Source organism: Miniopterus natalensis, chromosome 20 (genome assembly GCF_054644295.1).
Source record: "Miniopterus natalensis isolate mMinNat1 chromosome 20, mMinNat1.hap1, whole genome shotgun sequence".
NCBI lineage: Eukaryota > Metazoa > Chordata > Mammalia > Chiroptera > Miniopteridae > Miniopterus > Miniopterus natalensis.
This window is the reverse complement of record NC_142100.1, coordinates 13,744,250-13,766,323: the sequence shown is the minus strand read 5'-3', so window position 1 is coordinate 13,766,323 and position 22,074 is coordinate 13,744,250. Positions and strand designations below refer to the sequence as shown.

The 22,074-nt window shown below is 52.2% G+C and overlaps 1 protein-coding gene across 1 annotated transcript; it reads right to left on the bottom strand.

Moving 5' to 3' along the window:
* Window positions 1-11,200: 11,200 nt before the first annotated feature.
* LRRC75B (leucine rich repeat containing 75B) lies at window positions 11,201-17,788 on the bottom strand. The gene is made up of 4 exons (XM_087828405.1): window positions 17,612-17,788; window positions 15,037-15,165; window positions 13,498-13,613; window positions 11,201-11,979 (listed from the first exon to the last, which is right to left on the bottom strand). Exons 1-4 carry the CDS (start codon window positions 17,786-17,788, stop codon window positions 11,454-11,456), a joined length of 948 nt encoding a protein of 315 aa, XP_087684531.1. The 3' UTR covers window positions 11,201-11,453.
* Between the last annotated feature and the right edge of the window lie 4,286 nt (window positions 17,789-22,074).

The window sequence follows — 22,074 nt, the reverse complement described above, 5'->3', positions numbered from 1 at the left end:
TACCGTGCACATACTCCCCATCACCCATCTCTTTGATGCTGTAATTCTGCTTAGATCATAGTGTTTACATTTTTGTGGCTGGCTATTCAAATCACAGCTCAGTAATGTAGTGAACTGGGTTACTTTTCTGCAGAACTTTCTTTTCCCTAGAATTAATAATTCTTTTTTGCTTAGCTTTCTGTCCTCTTGTCACTAATTCAACCCCAAACTTACCTAAAGACACTAACACATCTGTTTTATCAGTTTCTCCTTGGCCCGTCCCAGCCTGGACTGGCTCCACCTTGGGCCTGATGTGCTGCTGTCATTGTGGGCTCTCCCCACACCTCCCTGTTGAACCTCCCGTTTTGTTTGTAACCTCCTCCGCTCTTGGCTTATTACCTCATCCTGGAAGAGTCCTGCTGTAGAAGAGGTGCATAAGAAGTGGTTTTTTTGAGACTGTATGTCTGAAAATGTCTCATACTTGATCTGATTGGGTCTGAAATGCTAGGTTGGGATTTCTCTTTAAAATTTTGAAGACACTGTTACTTTTTTGTCTGGCATTTTATGCTGCTTTAGAGAAGTCTGAAGCCGTTCCGAGTCCTGACTCTGACTTTTTCCCTTCTGTTGCCAGTGTTCTGAAATTTCACGATGACGTGCCTTGGCAAAGGTCTGTTATCATGCATTATGCCAGGCCCTTGATGAACCCTTTCAGAATGGATTCTCATCCTTTATTTTTGAGGAACTGAAATTATTTTTTTAATGGTTTTCTTTCCTTGGTTTTCTGATTTTTCCTCCTGGATTTCCTGTTAACTCAGATGTTAGGTCTCCTGGACTTACCTGTTTTTTTCTTATCTCTTCTCTCCCTGCAGTCCTCACTTTCTTGTCTTTTGATCTTCTTTATGGAAGATTTCCCCAAGCTGATTCTCTGAATGTCCCTTTTTTTTGTTTTTATTTTTTATTTATTTATTTATTTTTTAATCCTCACCCAAGGATATTTTTCCATTGCTTTTCAGAGAAAGTGGAGAGAGAGAGAGAAACATCAATGTGAGAGAGACACATTAATTGGATGCCTCCCACACACGCCCTGGGGACCAGGGATCAAGCCTGCAACTGAGGTATGTGCCTTTGGTCGGAATCGAATCCACGACCCTTCAGTCTGAAGGCCGATGCTCTAACCATTGAGCCAAACCAGCTAGGGCTGTTTGTTTCTTTTTAAATAGTACCCTGTACCAGGGTTGCAATATCTTATCTCTGAGGACATTAGCATGTTTTTTTTTTAAAAAATTTGTTTTGAAAGTACGTTTACTAAAGCTGGGGACAGTGAAACAAGGAAGGGCTTAGGATAGAAGAAGAAACAGGTGAGAGCCTAGGTGAGGCTGCTTTAGCTCTCTAAAAATGTTATAGGAGAGAAGTGAGCCTAGGCAGGGCTGCCTTGACTCACTGGGAAGTCAGAGAAAATGGGCCTTAGAGACAGGTTCAGGGGGTTAACCCGGGACGAGCTGCTGCTGCCCATTGCTCCCCTGGTTGCAAGTCTCTGGGGACCCTTAGAGTTTAGAAGATGTGTGCCTCGGAAAAAAGGTGTGGGTGAGCTCCCGAGAGGGAGAGCATGCCTAACATGCTCTGCTGAGTCCGTCATCTCCCTGCCTGATGCTTTCCACCCTTCTGTTTTTCTTTCATAGTTTTTCATGTCATAGACTTTTCTTAGCTGCCTGGCACTCAGTGGTGGTATTATATTTAAGAGTAGGGCTTAAAAAGAATATGTGTGCCCTGGCCAGTTTGGCTCAGTGGTTAGAGCATCGGCCCACGGACTGAAGGGTCCCGGGTTCGATTCTGGCCAAGAGCACATACCTTGGTTGCAGGCTCCATCACTGGCCCTGGTCAGGGCTCGTGCGGGAGACCTCCAATTGATGTATCTCTCTCACATCGATGTTTCTCCCACTTTCTGAGGATATCAAAAAAATATCCTCAGGTGAGGATAAATAAGTAAATAAAAAGAATATGCCTTTGTAAGGTGATCTGATAGAATCTGGGGGGAGTAAATCCCCAGTGTCCACACCTTTAGGACTTCCTCTTGGACTGGTCAGATTCCCTGGAGAAAATGTCCTGTTTTCTTGTCAAGAGGATTTACCTTGAACTGCTAGCCTTCCGGAGCTCAGTGAGGGGAGTAGGCTGGGGAGTTTTCAGGATTCTAGTGTGTCCAGATTTACATAGTCTTCCAGGTCTCTGAGAAGGCCTAACCCAGAAACCTTCTAACCCCTTCTAAAGGGTAAGGTTCCAACTTTTTCCATTATTGGGAAGGGACAATCTCGAGATCATATGGAGGTCTGAATATTTAAGCAAGTTCTTTTTTTAAAAAACATGTATTTTCTTTGAAAATATATTACTTTAAAATGGGAAACAACTTGGCAAGATAAAAAAGATCTTGAACCAAGGATGAGCTCCTAAGAAGATAACTAGACCAAAATTGAAGAGATGGATGCTAGCTCTGACTGCCTACACTGCCGCTTTTTTCCAAGCCTCTGGCTTGTTATCTCTACAACAGAGGGTTTAGACTTGGTTAATTTACGGATATATCAGCTTCTACATTGACCTGCTGGGTATTCCATAACCTTTTTTAAAAAATAAAGCACAGGATTTTTTTCCTGCTTCTAGCCAACATGGAGGTAATTACCTGGATTTACCCTCATAACAAAACCACAAAACTCAGACACAAAAAGTAATCCCCAAGGATGGGAAAAATAAGGTGGGCTTATTCTCTTGTGATAGTTTCCAGGCTTTGGGAGAGGGAGGGGGAACTGAAGAGGACCCTGATAGCCTACCTCAGTTGAGTCAGAGCTAAGAGTTTAGAGAGGCCAAGGCAGCTGAGTTCATAGGACGATACCAGACATGAAAGCTACACAGAACCAGGAGATCTGCAGAGGGCCCATCTTGAATATTCAGAACACCAACCAGCGCATAAGTGTAAGGAAATCTCCACATAAGAAATGTTCAAACCTATAGAGAATCTTTTATTATAAGAGTTTATTTGAGCCAACTGACATATGCCTGGGAGCAAGATCTCAAATGCTCTGGAGAATCAACACTTAGTTTCTTTTATGCATTTAAAATTAAGGAGGAAACCTAAGATTACATGAAGGTGAGAGAAAGCAAGTCAGGGCTTGGATCACAGCCTAGTTAAGATCATGTGATCTTGTCCTGGCTGGTATGGCTCTGTTGGCCATCATCCAGTGCCAACCAAAAGGTTGCCAGTTCGACTACTGGTCAGAGCACATGCCTGGGTTTCGGGCTTCATCCCCAGTAGGCGGTGTGCAGGAGGCAGCTGATTGATATTTCTCTCATTGATGTTTCTCTCTTTCCCTCTCCATTCCCCTTCCTCTAAACCAATAAAAACATTTAAAAAATAAGACTATGTGGCCTCACCCTAGTTGGTGTGGCTCTGTTGGTTGGTGCGTCATCTCATACACTGAAGGGTCATGGGTACAGTTCCCAGTCAGGGCACAAGTCAAGGTTGCAGTTTTGATCCCAATTGGGGTGTGTGGGGGAGGCAACCAATCGATGTTTTTCTCTCCCTCCCTCTCCCTCTCTAAAATCGAAAAAGCATACCCTCTGTGGGGATTTAAAAAAAAAGATTATGTGGTCTGAAGGAGGGATCCGAAAGGGCGGTCAGTATTGGAAAGAGGGGTTTGAAAGGACATTTCAAAGGTATATTAACCTAGGCATAGAAACAATGTGCAGGGCTTGCTTAAAGCAAAGATAAGCCTTTTACTAAAGAAGTTATAACTGTGGGCTGTGGCTACCCACCATGACCTGCCCAGTTAGGAATTTATGATCAGATCACCTTGTTTGGTTACTTTCCATAGAACCCCTTTTTTCATCCACAGAAACTAACTAAGGCTCAGGAGAGAACCATCAAAAAGGATTACAACAGTCCTGGCTGGTTTGGCTCAGTGGGTAGAGTGTCGCCCCGCAGACCGAAGGGTCCTGAGTTTGATTCCTGCCAAGGGCAAGTACCTCGGTTGCAGGCTCAATACCCAGCCCCAGTCGGGGAGCATGCAGGAGGCAACCAATCCATGTGTCTCATCTCTCCTTTCCACTCTCTCTGAAAAGCAATGGAAAAATATCCTCATGGCGAGGATTTGCAAAAAAAAAAAAAAAATGATTATAACAGTGCCTGGCATCAAACTGAGCTGGGAACAGTCCCTCTTCTTCCCAGCCAGACGAAAACTAGACCCACAGGATATTGGGTAGACTGCTGTTTTAATATGTACCAAGGATTTTGTTTTAGTTAGGTATGGTAAGATGGCAAACATGGAGACAACTGCCTAAGTGTATACTTGTATTTCCCAAAAAGAGGGAGTAGACCATACCACACAGGGCCCCGTGGGGATACACCAAGGTGTGTCAGGAGGCAGGAGCAAGGGTAGAGCATGGGCCAGAGCTTTTTTTTCTTTAATTCTCACCTGAGGATATTCTTTCCATTGCTTTTCAGAGAGAGTGGAAGGAAGAGAGAGAAACATCAATGTGAGAGAGGCACATGAATTGGTTGCCTTCTGCTCACGGGGGGCCAGGGATCAAGCCTACAACCAAGGTAAAAGCCCTTGATCTGAATCGAACCCAAGACCCTTCAGCCTGTGGGCCAGCACTCTACCACTAAGCCAAACTGTTACTGGGAAACCTCGGTCAGGTTTGGGCTGCCCATCGCTGTGTCCAATTCGGCAGAGGCACGGTTCATTCATATGAGGCATTTATTGAGAAGGCCAGCCAACCAAGAAGACAGGGACTTACAAGCATCCAAAACCTGTCTTATAGCATGGTGTAAGGGACGGGATTATAAAGGGGAATGGGGTAAATTGAGGCTGGGAATGGAATGCAGCTACGTGCAGCTCCAGAGGTCCGAAGACATCAGCTATTGTTCTTGACCAATCTGGCAATGCACGGACAAAACAGTATCTGAGTCTTGTGGTCAGTGCATGTCTCTGACTGTTCTGTGCCTCTAGATTTATTACTTTATTCTTATCGCCCTGTGGGTGTGTGTCCAACTATAAACTGGTCTGCTGAATTCAAAGGGAGCACCAAGGGTCTGGAAAGGACAAACTTGTAACAATATATCATACTGTGAAATAGCACAACTAGTTATACAAACTATAAATCACAATATTCAGGCTATTGTACCCCATCAAAACCAACTGGGGCCCCAGAGCTTTTATCTTGGTTTCCACAGGGAAGGAATGGGTGAGGCAAGGTAGGCAATTTTGAGCAAGTTTAGAATTGGATATTTTGGGTAAATTTAGAGGGCTCTGGGCTCTAGGGATGGTCTCTAGTTTCCCAGTACCTGGCCCAGGTTTATGTAGGACAGGGAAAAGATTGACTTGGTGTGTGAGAGTTAGATAAATGTGGTTGGGGGCAGATTTTGGATGAGTTAATTTGCATATGGAAGTCTTGCTCTAAGGCAAGTTGTTTACTATCTTCTAGGAATTAACTAACTCTGGGAGAGGCAGTCTCTCCAGGTTTAGCAAGGCCCCAAGATGTTAAAAGTTAATAAAAATAAAATAAACAAATAAATAATTAAATTTTTAAAAAGATTAATACAAGTATTGAGGAAATTCTTGCCTCATAAATGAGGTATAATTAGCCCTAGCTGAGAACCGCTCTGGACTCGCCTAACAACTCATAAAAACAAGACTTGAACGGATCAGACTGTTTCTAGGCCAATTAGCTATACCCTAGAACAAAGCTCAAAAAGATTTATAAGAATATAAAAATATCTAGCACCCTGCAAGGTAAAATTCACAATGTCTGGCATCTGATCAAAGATGACCAAGTAAGCAAAAAGGCAAGAAAGCACAGCCTGTAATCAGAATAATGAAAAGAGATTTAAAACAGACACAGATGTTACAATTAGCAGAGAAGGACATCAAAACATTTTAACTGTTTTATACATTCAAAAAGTTAAGTAGTGAGATGGAAAATTTAAAAAGAAAGGAGGGGGAGGGAGAATGAAACCCTTCAAATTGAACTTCTATAGCTGGGTGGGCTGGGTGGGATTAACAGCAGATTAGACTTGCAGAAGAAAAGCTTAGTGAATTTTTTTTTTAATCCTCACTCAAGGATATTTTTTCTACTGCTTTTCAGAGAGAGTGGAAGGGGGGGGGCAGGGAAACATCGACCTGAGATTGGTTGCCTCTGGCTCACACACCGACCAGGGCTAGGGATCGAGCCTGGAACCGAGATACATGACCTTGGCCAGAATTGAACCTGGAACCCTTCAGTCCACAGGCTGACACTCTAACCACTGAACCAAACTGGCTAGGGCAAGGTTAGTGAACTTTAAGGCATAGTTATAGAAACTAAAAGGGGTGGGGCATGTCTGGCCCGTGGGCCTTATGTAGCCACCAAAATCTGGTGTGGCCCTGCCGAGTTCTTACCAAAGAGAAGCTGTTCCAGCCATCACATTAGGGGTGAGTTAATGAAATGTTTGACCAAATACAGCAGGCTAATTTTTAAGTTCACAATTATTTAAAAAATATATCTTTATTGATTTTAGAGAGAGGAAGAGAGATAGAAACATCAGTAATGAGAAAGTCATCATTGAACGGCTGCCTCCGGCAGGCCCCCAACCAGGAATCGAGCCCGCAACCTGTGCATGTGCCCTGACGGGGAATCAAACCCCGATCTCCTGGGTCCTAGGTTGATGCTCAACCACTAAGCCATGCCCGGCCGGGCTAAGTTGACAACTTTGTATGGCCTTCGAATGATGTTATAAAATATCCAAATGGACCTTGACAGAAAAATGTCCCCCCTCCCCCAATCTAAAATGAAACACCCATAAAAAGAATCTGAAAAAGAAAAGCTATGGGACAACTTCAAGTGGCCTAATGTATGGGTAGTTGGAGTCCCCAAAAGAGAGACAATTAGGGGAACAGAAAAATTATTTGAAGAAATAATGGTCAAAAACTTTCCAAACTTGGTGAAAACTATAAACCGGCAGATCCAAGAAGCTAAATGAACTCCAAGTAGAAGCATGAACAAAACGACACCAAGGCACAACTCAAGACCAGTAGTAAAGAGAAAAAAAAAAAAAAAAAAGCAGCAGCTAGAGAAAAAAGAAACGTTACAATCCAAGGAACAAAAATGAGGATGGCATGTTTTCCTGAGAATAATGCCAGCACAAAGCCAGTGAAGCAACATCTTCATTATATGTGCTGCCGAAGAGAGCACTGAAGCAACATCTTTAAATTATTGATTTAAAAGACTGTCAAACTGCCCGGCCAGAGTGGCTCAGTGGTTGAGCACTGACCCATGAACCAGAAGATCACGGTTGGATTCCCGTTCAGGGCACATGCCCGGATTACAGGCTCGTTTTCCAGTAGGTGTGGTTCAGTGGTTGAGTGTCATCCCATGGATGGAGACGGCGCCTCCTTCAATTCTCCCAGCCAGGGCACATGCCCCTGCTTCCGACTCAATCCCCAGTAGGGGGCATGCAGGAGGCAGCTGATCAATGTTTCTCTCTCCCTCTCTCCTCTTCTCCCTTCTTCCTCTGTCTCTCAAAATCAATAAAAAACATTTTATAAATAAACAAATTTTTTAAAAAGAAAGAAAAGAAAAAGACCATATTGAATACCACTATCCAAGAGAAAAGGAATTACATGTTCATGCAAAAACTTGTACATGAATATTTATAGCAGCTTTATTTGTAATAGCTAAAAATGAAACAACTCAAATATTCATCAGCATGTAAATGGATAAATTGTACATCCATCCAATTGAACACTATTCAGAAATTTTAAAAGGAGCTATTGATACATGCAACAACAAATAATTATGCTGAGTGAAAGAAGTCACATAGAAAAGGTATATGATCATATATACATTATCATAGATATATGGTTCCATATATCTAAAATTCTAGAAAATGCAAACTAATCTATAGGGACAGAAGGCAGATCAGTGGTTGCTTGTGGATGGCAATCAGCAGTGGGAGGGTGTGGGGGTGGAGGGAAGCCTTACCAAGGGAACCGAGGAAATTTTGGGGCGTAATAAGTATGTTTGCTGTCTTGATTGTGGTGGTAGTTTCATGGATGCACACACAGATAAAAATGTGTCATATTGCACACTACACTTGTAGCACTTGCTATGTCCACTTTAACGTGGAGCACAGGTATCTTTTCTACATGTTTCATTTAGACACTCTCAACATCTTGGCAAGACAGGTTTAGGCTTCAGGAGCCTGAGGCCCTGAGAGGTGAAGGCACCTGTAGCTGTCCCAGCCACACTGCCAGAAGTGAGCCTGGATCCTGTACTCCTGAGCACAAGGCTGGGCTTTGTTCAGTTGGAGAAGTGCTTCCAAATCCACTCCTCATTAGTCTTTCAATCCTGGAAGAGGGCAGAGCCTGTATCCTTCCTGCTCTCCTCCCCACCCATTTTACATACAAGGAGACTGAGGCCCAGGGAGGTCCTTGATTGGTTCTTACTCCAGGGGCAGCACAGCTGGAGATCTGCTCCCAGCCGCAGGATGCCATCATGGTGGTCTCCTGCCTCAAGTGGCCTCTTGGGAAGGGGTTTGCTCAGGAGTTCCAGTGAATCCTGGACCCTGGGGATGGCTGTGAGAGAAGCAGATCACACAGCGTTAGCATTGCAGACTGAAGCCAGGCAGCCTGGCTCACGTCCCAGCTCCCCCAGTTCCTAGACTTTAACCTTGGACAAGTCACTTAACTTCTCCCTATCTCAGTTCACTCATTTACAAAATGGAGGTGATAACAGCACCCCCCTCCTTCAAGTGCAAAGAGGATTAAAGGAGTATAAAGTCATCAGAACAGTACCTGGCCTGGAGAAAGGTTTTGGAAGCGCTTGTTAAATAAATGGCTTCAGCCCTGCCTAGTCCCAAAGGTTTGGTCTCCTGCCATCCTCACCCAGAGATCCTTGGGTGGAGGCCCTCCTGACACTGATGAGTCCTGTGCCCCCCACGCCGCAGGGACTTTCCAAACCTTATGTCATCCTCACTCCATCCAGCGGGACAAGGGGAGGCTTGGTGTACCCAGTTCCCAAGTTGAGGGAACAGGCGTTGAGAGGACCACACCACCAGTGGGTGATGGTGACGTGGCCTGTCTGCCTCCAAGACTGGGACAGGGTCAGGACTGGCCTGAGTGAGACCCACCTGCTGCCTCCTCCGTCTGGAACTTGGGCTGAGCTAGCCTGGCTGTCGCTCTCTACCCACCAGGCTGTGTGAGTCACAAGCCCCCACTCCCGGGAGTGTCCCTGCCTGTAGAATAGCCTCATTGGTGGTTGTGAGGCCCCGATGTGGGGGCCCCTTGAAGGGGCTGTGGATACCTGCACGGCAACAAGGCCAACCCTCTTGTCTTGAGCTGTTTCATGCTCCAGCTCGGCTGTTGCATTGAGAGTCTCCGTCCAAGAGGCGGGGAGATTGAGACCAGCTGCTGCTGCCTGGATTCTCCCAGAGCTCGCCTGGCGACACCCAGCTCAGGTCCTCACACCATCCTGGTAGGGATCTCTCCGAGAGGTAACAAGGTTTGTGGGCTGAATTTGGGCCAGTGGTGGGCAAGGATTGAGGAGAGCCGGAGGGAGGGCAGGAGGGAGCTTGGCATTTCTCCAGCAAGGAGTCATAGGAGAGCACGGCTGCCTGCGTGTGACCGCAGGCTTATCAGCTCGCCTGACCCAAGGCTGTCTTCCCCATTACGCTCCTCTCCACTGGCCCCTTCCACTTCCCACCTTGCTTTGCCTCACTTAGGGGAGCCTCAGCCCCCTGTTCCAGGGTGGGGGCACAGGAAGATGCTTCTATGGCTCCCGAGCCACTGGGCAAAGTGGCCTGAGAGGAGCCAGAGCCCGGGGAGAAAGGACACACCTGAGGCCCTGAAAGGGGGGAGCCTGGCTAGGTCTCACAGCAAGTCAGGAGCAGAGGTGGGCTGACAGGGTGCTTTTCACACCCTTCCCACCACCCCCGGATCAGGGTTCCTGGGAAAGCACAAGACCAGTGGGGCCTGACTTGAGGGCAAGGCAGGCAGCACAGGAGGGGGAGCTCCTTTTCCTCATTGCCTCCTGCCGGTCCTGCGACCAATACCATTCTATTGGCTCACCCAATAGGTGAGATGGCTCACCCTTCCTGGCCATCTCCCTCTGGCCCAAGAGGTGCTGTCGAACAGGTGCTGGCCTGTGGATGTGCTGTAGTCCATACTGACTCAAAATCCTCTGGCCGGAGCTGGTGGGCAAGGGTACACAAGTGCAAGACCCCCACCCTCTCCTTGGCTCATGAAGCTTCCCTCTGCTGCTGGGTCTCTCCTCATCCAGCAGGATCCCTCTGACCCCAGACCTGACCTTCTGACTCTGCACAGGAGACTTAGACCACTAGCATCCTCTCTCTGGGTCTCAGTTCCCCCCACCCCCAGACATCTCTAAATTCCTCTTTTGTCTCTGCCCTGCCCAATACCTAGTTGGGCTGAACTCCAGCTCTCCACACAGGGCTCTGAGGGTGACGCTGACATTAGGCTTCTGGTCCAGAGCCTGCCCCAATGGTGCCTGTGAAGGAAGGGAGCCCTCTGCTGGGAGCAGGCCACCTCTTGGGGCAGCCCTAGAACTGCTCGAACCCAAAGTTCCCCCTGCTAGTGGCAGTGCTCACCTCTACTCCATGCATGCTCTCTTGGGGTCCCCATAGGGGAGGACTGTGCACATGGGTCCCCAGGGCCTGGAGGGAACACAGAAGCTCTCCAACTCTGATCTGATGTGTTTCCTAACCCAGTGGAGTTACCCTACTCACCAAGTACAGGAGGACTGGGGGATGGGAACTGGGGTGGGGTGGGGGGAAGTGCTGTGCCCTGTGGGAGCTGAGCCTTGCCTCCTGTCAGCAGTCTTGTGCCTAGTCCAAGGGGCTCTGATGGGAAGGTTGGTCAGCAGCCTGGCATGAGCTTGCTGTGGGCTCCATTCTGAGCTTTGCCCCTCTCTGGGCTTCCAATCTGCCCATCCCCAGCTCTGACCAAGCCTTGCCCAGGTGTGAGGGCTAGGTCCCTGGAGGCCTCCTCTAACTCACAGCCCACAGATGGACCTGATCCCTACACCTTGGTCTCTGCCCAGGGAGCACCTTAAGGGAGATCATTGTGAACTTGGTCCCTCCATTTTGGAAGGGCAGGATCCCTGAATACTTGGCTCCCACTTCTCCCCACCCCCTTCAGTAGGGCTGCCACTCAGTGTCCACAATGCAGAAAGGCTAAGGCAGAGGGAACATCGCCCTTTATTGTGGGGTCTGCACAGTGGGTGCTGGGCCCCACCGGCTGAGGAAAGGCAGAGACCCCAGCCTGGGCTGACCATCCAGTATCTGACAAGCCCATTCTCCTTCCAGCCCCTTGATCCCAGGCTGAATACCAGATCTCTGGGGACCTGGGGGACCTCTGGGGCTTCCATCACCCCCATCCCATGTGCTTGGGAGCACTGTAAGTCAGGTAGCAGAAGCCAGGGTGGGGGGCTGGTCATCTGGTGCAGCAGGCCTGGGGTTCGGACCCTGGCCCAGCAGCTGCCGAGCCCCAAGTAGAAGCCGCAGGGGTAGCCCCAGCCGCACTGCCCTCAGGCTCGAGGTCCAGGCCCTCATAGATGGTAGGGAGGGAGGTGCGCTGGCTCAGCCTCCGGCGCAGGCCAACCAGAAGGGGCTGGGGCAGGGAGGCCACATCCACATTGTTGCCTAGGTCCACCCAGACCAGCGCAGGGAACTTGGTGGCGTCCTTGACAGCCTCAGTGAGCTCACGGGCAGCGGCCCTCGTTAGCCGGTTGCCGTTGAGCAGGAGCTGGGAGAGGCGGGGAAGCATCCAGAGGCTGGGCAGCAGCAGGTGCAGCAGCTCGTCACTCAGCCCGGTGAAGCTCAGGTCCAGCACTGTGAGCCCAGCACCCCGGCTGCCCAGGTAGCGCATTATGTGCTGTACATCCCGCGTCGACAGTGGGATCCCTGAAAGGTTCACAGTCTCCCCTGCCAGCGGAGTCTTCTGGAGGCTGCTCTTGAGGCTGTGGAGAGGTTGCACGTGGGGATGAACTGGGCAAGGGCCCATGGCCCAGGCAGGCCCCACTGACCAAAGACAATGACCCATTGGGGCAGCCCAGGGAGGTAGGGAGGCCCAGGCCCTATAGTCCAGCCAAGCTGGGATCAAACTGCCACTTTTTAAATGGGTGGCCATGGACAATGCTCAGAACCTCTCTGAGCCCCTGTTTCCCCTTTGGTGAAAGGGAACCTGGCTGTTGTGAGGATTAAATACATACCCGTTAAGGCTCCATGAGCTGTTATTATAAAAACGTACTTTGTACCTGCATCTCCACACCTGTCACATTTATTGTCACACTTATTTTTATGCCAACCCAGTGACATAGGAGTGATTATTGCATTCTGCAAAGGAGCAAGTGGATGCTCAGAGAGGTGACATGTCTCTTCCGTCGTCACACACCACTAAGCGGGGAGCTGGGTCTCCAAATCAAGGTGCTCCAACTCCTGAGCCCACACGTATTTTTTCATGTGCCTCCTCTAAGGTCAACCCTTTGGGAATAAGGATAGATGTTCCTATGAAGGTGACAGGGTATCAGGCTGGTCCCTCAAGCCTTGGGGGCTAGAGTAGGGACAGGCCCAGGGTAGTAAGAAGGTAGGTGTGGGGAGGGGGGGGAGGGACCTGCCATAGGGAAGGGCTCTCTGTGTTCTAAGCTGGAAAGGAAGTTTAGAGACTGAGGAGGGTCCCCTGCTGACCCCAGAACCCCCCTCTAGGTCTCTCCTGTCATTTGAACATGGCTCACTAGGCAGATAGGCCTAATTGGGGGGCTGAGAGCAGTAGGACCCCTCCAGGACCCCCATCTGCATGACAGGGAACAACCCTGTGGGCTCTGGGCTCAGTATGAGCCACCAGGCCCCAGCGGGGACAGGTGAGGGCACTGGGGCTATGGTTCTGGCCTCTGGGCCTAGGAGCCTCTGGCCAGTTCTTGGGCTGTGCGTGGCCATGAGGCTGTGTTGGAGTGACTGAGAGGAGGATCCCATGGCAGAGTGAGCTATCAGGCCAGCTGTGGGCCACCTGGCACAGAGTTCCCAAAGGGATGCAGGAAAATCAGGACAGGAGTTAGCCTTCAGTGAGCCACTTTGCCTCTCCCAGCCTTAGTTTCCTTCCCAGTAAAATGGGAATCATAACCCAGAATCTGTCTCCCTCACAGCCTGTCAGCTGAGGATTCAGCTGATACCTAAGGTCCAGGGGGGCCCAGGCCTGGTGACAGGCCAGAGACAGAGGTCTCAAGGAGTGAACAGCAGGAGGCAGGTCATAGAGTGCATCTTGGCTGGGGGCATATGTGCTGCCATGGGCCAGGCTGGCCTCCAGGATTGGGACCATGATGCAGATGAGGGTGAGGGGTCCACAGGGTGGGGTTTCAGGCACCATCCTCTTTCTGAGAGAAGCCTGGGCACTCCCCTAGGGCCAGCCCTGCCTCTCCACATCAGTGTGGGAAGGGGACCCTAAGAGGCATGAGGTGGGGCTGTGGCTGGATTCTCCTTACCAGCTCTGGGTCTTCTTCTGGGGCAGGCTGGATCCTAGCTGCCGCTTGGTGTGTGGGGTGAGGTGGTAGATGAGCTGCCTACAAATCTTATCTGAGGACTTCCAGAGCTCATAGTCCTGTGGGGGGACAGTGCTGTCAGAGTGAGGCCAAGTCCCTTCCACCATCCTCTGGGCCCTGGGGATCCAAGTATGTGGTGCAACACAGTCATTCATCATGGACACTGAGCTGCCCACTGGTCTCCCCAGCCCACCTCCCACCCGGCTATGTCCTGGCACAGAGCCAGGGGAGGCTGCCCGCTGGGAGCTGGACAGGCTGATCTGAGGCCCGCAGTGCCCGGCGGGAGGAAGCTCAGACAAAGGGCCCTTGTTCCCTGTCCTCAGGCCCAGGGCCAGCCCTCAGACTATCAACCGGCTCTCTGCCCACCCTCAGCGCTCCCCAAGGACTTGTCACAGGGGAGGGAGGACCAGGCCCCTCCAGGGAGCCTTGCTCCACTGACGCCACCCCCAGAGAATAGGAACAAGCCAGGTCAGCACCTCTTCCTCTCACTCTCCGATCTAGACCGCGCCTATGGGGCCTGGGTCTGGGCTGCCAGGGCTGGGAGGGTTAACAAGTTGCAGGACCACCATCTGGCTCTCTCCTGGTCCTAAGTGGGCTCTGGTAGAGTCCCAGCTTGGGCAGAAAATGGGGGTGCCTTGCTTTCCACAAGCTGGATTTAAAGAGCACGCTCCAATACCCACATGTGCCTTATCCAGTCTGTTAATAGCGTGTGCACACAGTGACAGCAAGGGGTCACTGTGAAGGCTCTAGGGTGCCTCAGAATCCTCCGTGATAACTGCATATAGATGTGGGAGGTCTAGTGCTGGCAGGGCTCAGAGCGGGCACCCTTGTTTCACTGGGGACTCCCTGTGACTAAGGGCTGGGGGCTGGGCACAGGCTGTGTCAGGAGCACAGAACCTTCTATGCTCATGGCGGGATGTCTGCAGGTGCTATCAGAGTGGGGTTCTGGGAAGATGTGGTGCATGGGGGGAAGAGGGTGGAGGCTGCTGGTGGCAGGTGCCACTCAACGTGAGGAGGGAATTGTTTGTGGTTCTCAATGCTGTGGGAAGCAGTAAGCACTTGTCCCCGAGGATATCCCTACAAAATGGGAATGTGTGGAAAGGGGAGAGCGGCTCTCTTCTGGTCCAGGAACTGAGGCTGGGAGTTTGGGTCGACCAACACACTTGTCAGAACATTCTGTGTCCCTCAGGTCCCATACAACTTCCTGCCTGGGTCTCAGGGCCTGGTGAACAGTCCTTGCCTCAGGAAACAGTCTACCCAGCACACGACTTTTCAGGGTTGGAAAATATTGCTCACACTTGCTCCTGCTGCTGGCCAGCCTAATACACTAAAACTGGCATCAGGTCCCAGAGAGAGGCAGTGACCTGCCTAAGGCCTTGCAGCAAGCCAAATGAGAACCCAAGCTCCTAGCCCCAACCCTGGGCTCTCCTGACCCCTGTCAACCAAACTGCCTAGCCTGAGGTCCTTGCCTACTAGCCTCACCGTCTTGGGGCACTGCAGGTCCCGGGCCAGGTTCACAAGCAGATCATGGGAGATGGGGTCCACCAGATTGAGGAAGGCCACATTCCTGTAGAGGATGTCAGTGAAGAGGGTCCCCTCTAGGCCCAGATCCTGTGGGTGGTGAAGAGTTGAGTGAACCAGGAGTCAGGCCACCCTTCTCTAGGCCCCCTCCCAGCCAGCCAGAGCCACTCCCAGCCACTGCCCCCTCTCCCTAAGACTTGCTGGAGTTTCCCCACGGGTGGCAATGGACCAACTCTCCAGGGCCAGGTGGACCTTTTATTTTTTTAATATATCTTTACTGATTTCAGAGAGAAGGGAGAGGGAGAGAGATAGAAACATCAATGATGAGTCACTGATCTGCTGCCTCCTGCATGCCCCCAACTGGGGATTGAGCCCGAAACCCGGGCATGTGATTTCCTGGATCCTAGGTTGATGCTCAACCCCTGAGCCACTCTGGCCAGGCTAGGTGGACCTTTTAGATGAGGAGAGGGTCGGTGCAGTAGGGACCTCAGCGAGGTGATAAGCAGGTCCCAGAGCCCTTAGACTGGTTCCCTGGAGGTGAAACACCATGCTGTGACATCTTGCCTTCTCTGGAGTTGGGCTTGTCTGGAAGTTTCTTTGGGGGCTACTCAGATGAACTTCAAAGACCACTTCCTCCAGTATTCTCTTTAGGCCCTTTGCCCCTTCCACCTATTCTGAAGTGCTCCCGAGCTTCGGTCACCATCTGTTTGCTCACAAGTCCATACCCTTCCTGTAGGGGTGGACCTCTCTCTCAGCTCAGATTGGGTGTGTTCATCTCCTGCCCTGAAGCAGGCCTTGCCAGTGCCCCCGGCTCAGTAAAGGGTGTCACCATCCCCATCTTCCCAGGGGCTTAGCATCTGCCCTCCCTGGCCCACCAGCTTCCTTGTATAGCCTCAGTGTCTCATCCCTTGCATAGACCCCACCATCAGGGTCCCTGACCTTCCTGCCTTCAGTCCTTGACCTCCTGTTACTCGCACAGGACTGGTGTGGCACTAAATCTTTTAGAGGGTCCAGTTAGAGGATATACTGACAAACTGATGGGACAGGCACAGCCAGGAGGGGCCTTCAGAACGTCCAAGCCACAGGGTGATATGTTCAATGCATAAGCCCCAGTGTGCGCAGGAAGACGGGCTAGAAGGGAACGCCCAAAGGTCATAACTGCAGAGTCCTTGTGGGCTATGGGGCAGGGCAGGTCTCTCCTGGGCCTTGAATCCCAACCTCTGGGACATGAAGGGGCAACCTAGCTAGTTTCTCAGCCACAATGCCCATCTGGTGTCTTGGGCTCCAGGTACCATCCCAGATAGAGATCTGTGCCTCTGGATAGTTTGGTTGATTCACTGCTGTCCTGCCTTTAAACACCATTCATGCTCATGTCACAGATGCCAGCTAGGGAGGATCCAGAAGGGAGAGGTGGCTGGTGAGCCTGGACTTACCCAGACAGGGCCCCAGACCGCAGCAGCCTGCTTTCTGCTGGTCTGGACAGCTCCTCTTAAAGGGCCAGCCCCACCTTTCCAGCCTGCTGGGCCCAGAGAGGAGTACAGCAGAAGGAGGGCTGGGAGGCCTTGGCTGTGCCCCAATCTGCTCTGTGGCCCTAGGCTCACCACTTTTCTCCAAGCCTCAGTTCCCATCTCTAACCATCCACCTGCAGGCCAAAGACATGCATGGTTGATTTCAGCTTACAGAAGGGGCAGGGGGCAGGGGGCAGGGGGCAGGGGCAGAGAGGTAAGTGGCCTGCCTGGTGGTGACGCTGGGACCAGAACCCAAGGCTAGGGCAACCCAGGGCTTGGGATCTAGGACTCAGGTACCTGGTATGTGTGGGACCAGCTGGGACTGTCCAGATGTGGTGTGATGTACAGATGCCAGGGGTATGTACTCAGTGGGTGTAAGCTACCCTTCAGGAGGATGGTGATGGGTGCTCTAGCTCTGCCTGGGCTGCTAGGGTGTCATGGTGAGGATGCACCCGCTGACCAGCTGGGCTATTGCTTCTCAGGGTCCAGTGCCTCCCCTCATCCTGGAGGAGGGGAGAGCTGAGGGCTTCCCATTGCCAATCAATACAAGATGCCCACAATTGCCACTCCTCCCAGCACCCCCTCCTTTCCTGCCAAGGCCTGAATCTGGGCTTTAGCTCCTGGCTTGGAACACCCACAACACACAACTGCCCTCAAACCCCAGAGGCATGGACACTTACCTGCCCTGCCCTCTTGGCCTCGGTGGCCCTCACTCTAGCCTGCTGCCCTCCCTCCCTGGCCATCTCTCTCGGCCAGACAAGACTCTCACCCCTGCAGCTAGTCTCCCCTCCCCTCCCCTCCCCTCCCCTCCCCTCCCCTCCCCTCCCCTCCCCTCCCCTCCCCTCCCCTCCCCTCCCCTCCCCTCCCCTCCCCTCCCCTCCCCTCCCCTCCCCTCCCCTCCCCTCCCCTCCGAGCCCGCCCCGCCCACGCGCCCCCGGGCCAGCCCAGCCTCCGGCCCCGGCCCCGCCCGCCGCCCGCAGCCCCCGGCCCCTCCCTGGCCTCCGGCTCGGGCGGCCCGCTCCTCTCGCCTGGCGCAGGAGGCGCAGCAGCTGCCGGGCGCGCTCCGGCCGCCGCTCGCGCAGCGTGGACTGGATCTCCCGGAGCCAGCGCACCCGGCGCTCGTAGGGCGCGGGCCCGCACCCTGCCGCCGCCCGGGCCTCCGAGCCCGCCTCGGGTCCACACCGCCGGCCCAGTCGCGCCCCCATGGCCGCGGAGGGGCCGGGGCTCGGCCGGCGGGAGGCCAGGCGTCTGAGTCCCGCCCCCGGGCCCGCCCTCGGCCGCTCCGGCCCCGCCCCGGGCCCGAGAGGCGCCGGGTCCGAGCCTACGCATCCCTCCCGGGCCAGAGCCGGGGAAGGGAGGGGGGCGGGTCCTGCTGGGGCTCCCGAGCTCTCAGACACTTAGCTTGGGGCATCTCGCTGGAAGAGAGGCGCCCGCCCCCGCTGGATCTGACTCCGGAGCTCTGTCTCCGCCAGGGGAGTCGCTGAGCCCGGCCAGTTCGAGGTGGCGCTTGGCGCCTCTAAACCCTTCTGGCCACAGGGCTGACTGTGGAACAGTCTCTCTGGCGGTGCAAAGAGCACTGGTCTTGGAGTCAGGGCGAGATGGATGGGGGTTCCACTGAACGCTTGCCAGCCTTAAGCAGTGCCAGGACCCGCTTTCAGGAATTAGCCAGGCAGAGAGAAATTGTAGTATTTGACCTGACCCATACACCCTGCTTGGACACTCCTACAATGACAAATATTTACTGCCCCTCCCCATTTGGCTGGGGACAGGCCACAGCAAAGGATAGAGCCACCCCCTCTGACCCAGGTCTCTGATCTCAAACCTAGGAAATAAACCGGATGAGGAATGCTGGTTAACAGTTAAGCCCAGCTCTGGGCAGGCTGACAGCAAGCAAGCTGCACCTGCCCCAGGCAGGGGGGGAGGGGGGCAGGGAGCAGTGTGAGAAGGGGGAAGTTGACTCCTCCCAGGACCAGGCTTGGGCTAGGGACCTGCCCAGCTCAAGGAGTGTTCTCACCTCCTGGGTGGCTTCCTCTGCAAGAATCTGAGGCTTTAGTTGGAGGCCAGCTGTACCCTGCAGCCCTCACCCTGCTCTGGGCTCATCACATTCCTTGGCATTTGGGGCACTAGGCTCCAGCCCCCAACTGTGACAGCAAGGAGGGCATGTCCAGCTCGTGAGTTCAGTGTGCCTGGGCACAGGTGCAGAGAGGCTAGTGGGAGGTGAAGGGAGACCGTCCAAGGGCACATAGTAAGAAGAGGGCAGAGTTTAGACTCCTTCCATTGGGTGAAGCGCTGCCTGCCCAGGAGCGTGTCTGGGGACAGGGTAATGGGCTCTGTGGTTCTCCCCAGGCTGAGCCCCCGGGAAAAAGCAATGTCCTCATCCTCTGACCACCCACTGAACCTCAACCCCTGTTTGTTGCCTGCTTGGGCACCCCCATTGGACCCATTCCCAGGGCCTTTCTGTCCTAGCTTCTCTTCTTTCCTGGCAACTGCTGGCTGGCCCAGAGACCTCCCCTCCTGCCTCTATAGCCAACATTTGCCTGGGGCCACCTTGGCACCACAGGTTTCCTCTCTGGCAAAACTGCATGACTGCCTTTTCTTTGGGCCAAAGCCCTGTCTCTAAACTGACGTGGTGGTGACAGGGCCAGAGACTTAAGCAGCAGCCACAGAGCCCCAGGGACCTCTCAGACCCCCTGTCCAGAGCTGGCAGCCTGGTAAGACACTCCTCTCCCTCCCCCACATACTCAGGGCTAAAGCTAGAGCTGGGATGGCTCCCAGATCCTGACCATATCCTTCCAGAAGATGAGCCAGGCCTGGACATTGTCACCTGGAATATGAGAAGACTGAGGTGGGGTAAGGGGAAGAAGAGGTGAGCCTCATGTCGTGAAGGAGGCAAACAAGGCAGTGGCATAGGGGCTATGCCCAGAGCTTAGAGTCCTATGGAGCCTACCCCTCACCCCTTACTTCACCCTCTGTGTTCCTGGCTAGGAGATTCCAAGACGACATTTTTCCAGGAAAGGAGGGAGGGTGGTGTCTGGGCCCAGATTCTTAGCTGGGTTTTCCTCAGCCTTCTGTTGGGGGTGGTTAAGTTGAACTGGCTCTTAGGGACTCTTTCTGGCCTAACCTGATTTGGGCAGGAGCCCCCAGGGCCAGAGCTGTAACATTCTCCCTCACTTCATGTGTACTTAACTAACTGCTGTTGGCCCTGTTACCAGAAAGGGAACCTGCCCCTGAACTGACCTGCCTAGGGCTGGCTGGTAGTGTATGGGTTCTTGACTTCATATAGGAAAGATTTCACAAAACGAGTCCAGGTGATTTTTAGAGGACGTTTATTACAGCTGGGAACAGTGAAACAAGGAAGGGCTTAGGATAGAAGCAACCGGAGAGAGACTAGGGGTACTGTTTTGGCTCTCTAGAAATTTTATAGGTAAGAAATGAGCTAAGGTGGGGCTGCTTTAGCTCACTGGAAAGTCAGAGAAAAGGGGGCTTTGTAGATAGTTTCAAGGGCTTAGCCCAGGAAGAGCTGCCAGTGCCCATTTCTCCCCTGGTTGTAAGTCTCCTGGGTTTCCTTAGAGTTTAGGAGATGAATGCCTGTGGGGGAAGAAGAGGGGAAAGGGGAAAGAAGTGTGCTTCTGGGAGAGAGAGCACACACTGGGACCTTGGGAGGCTGGGAGTTAGGGGAGGTCATAGGGGAAGATCAATAGATTAGTCATCAATTTTATGCTGATGTGCCAAGATGAGATTTATTTCCAGAACTTCCTGTCTTCGGGTGTAGTTGGCACAAATGGCACTAATTGGATTTCTGATATCTCTCTTTCAGAGGGTGACTAAAGCTATTTACCGTCTGGTTGGGGAGAAGTGCAGACCATTTACTCTTAAATGTCCTTGGTTAGGGAAGACAGGATTTACTAGGTGGATGTAAACTGCTTGGCCGTTTAACTGTTTCCCTATTCCACTTGACCTGGCTTACTAGCCTGTCTCAGCCCCAATCTCTAGAGTTGTCCCGAGTAGCAGAGCTGTGTTTGTAGAGACCTCATGGAGTAGGGGCTATGAATTTCCCCTCTTAGTCCCCAGGGCTGATATGGGGGTTCAGGGGCTTGTAACAGGTCTCTCAGGGCTGTTCTACTCATTGCGAAACCAGTGAGGTAGAGGTTGGGGAACCAAAGAGTCAGGGAGGGAGACCACAGGCCCTCTGGGAGCAATCAGGAAATAAGTAGCAGTGACAGCCACACCTTTGGCTTCCCAAGCCCTTGGCCACCCATGTGGAGGCCCAGATGGAGTGATAGGGAACCAAGGTCCAGATGACTCAGCAGATTGGGTGGAAGGCTGTGGTTGTGGCTAAAACTAAACCTGTCCTACCTTTGGGCTTCTTTGTCCATCAGTGGGATAGTCCAAACCCAGGGTTGATGATACTTTAGCAAGAAGCCAGATGACACTGAGTCTCCTGGAAGCCCCTGCAAAGAAGAATGCAGAAGGATTTTGGACTCACTAGGAGGAAGGAAGCAGACGGATGCTTTATGGAGGGAATTTCCCCAGGAGGCTGGCTCTGCAAGGATGGGTTGTCAGGCTTAGCTACACCACAGAGGTGGTGAGCTGTCCCACACTGCAGGAGCCCAGAAAGACACTTGACCAAGTGGTGGAGGAGGGCTTCTGGAGGAGGTGACACTGAGGTTGGAGTCTGAAAAGAGAATGCTAGCATGAAGTCCCTGCAGGAGAGCAGCAGGTGAACTGCAGAGAAGGGGTGGAGCCCAAGCAAGGCAAGAATTTATCTGGAGGGCAAAGGGGCCCTTTGAAAGATTTTCAGGGGGGAGGGGCATTGCCCAGCAGAGCAGGCTAAGCAATGCGGCTGCAGAAAGAGCTGGAGACCCTGAGGAGGAGTTGCCAGGTAAGAGGGGTTGATCTGAGGGGAGATGGGGGTGTCAGATGTGGCCTGGCGGTGGTGTAGAGGTATGGGCCACTGGACGGGGCCAGCGAAGATGCAGGGATGCCCTGGGCTGGGAGGTTTCTGGAGGTTAGTTGCTTAGGTCAGGCTTGGGCATGTCAATTTGAGGCATCTGGAATACCAGGCAGCAGGATGTTTGGTGAGGACTTAGCTAGAGAGTAACTGAGTCCAGTTTGCAGAGGTGAAGGAGGCCAAGGAGGTACAGTGAAAAACCTGCAAAGAAAGAAACTTCCAAACCTGCAAGAATTTTTATGAATTTAGCCAAACTGATGAAAATTTCCGGGACGCTGTCACAACAGATTGAGAAAATGCTCCAGGAAATGGTAGTTTTACTACTTATTTTCTACATCAGAATCAAAGGGGAAGATGTTAAGGGGTTACATAAAATTCATTGGTGACAGTCCTGGCCAGTGTGCTCAGTGGTTAGAGCATCAGCCCTCACCCCGAAGGGTCGTGGGTTTCGATTCCTGGTCAAGGGCAAGTACCTGGGTTGCAGGTTTGATCCCTGCACCTCGGCAACCAACTAATGTGTCTCTCACATCGATTTCTCCC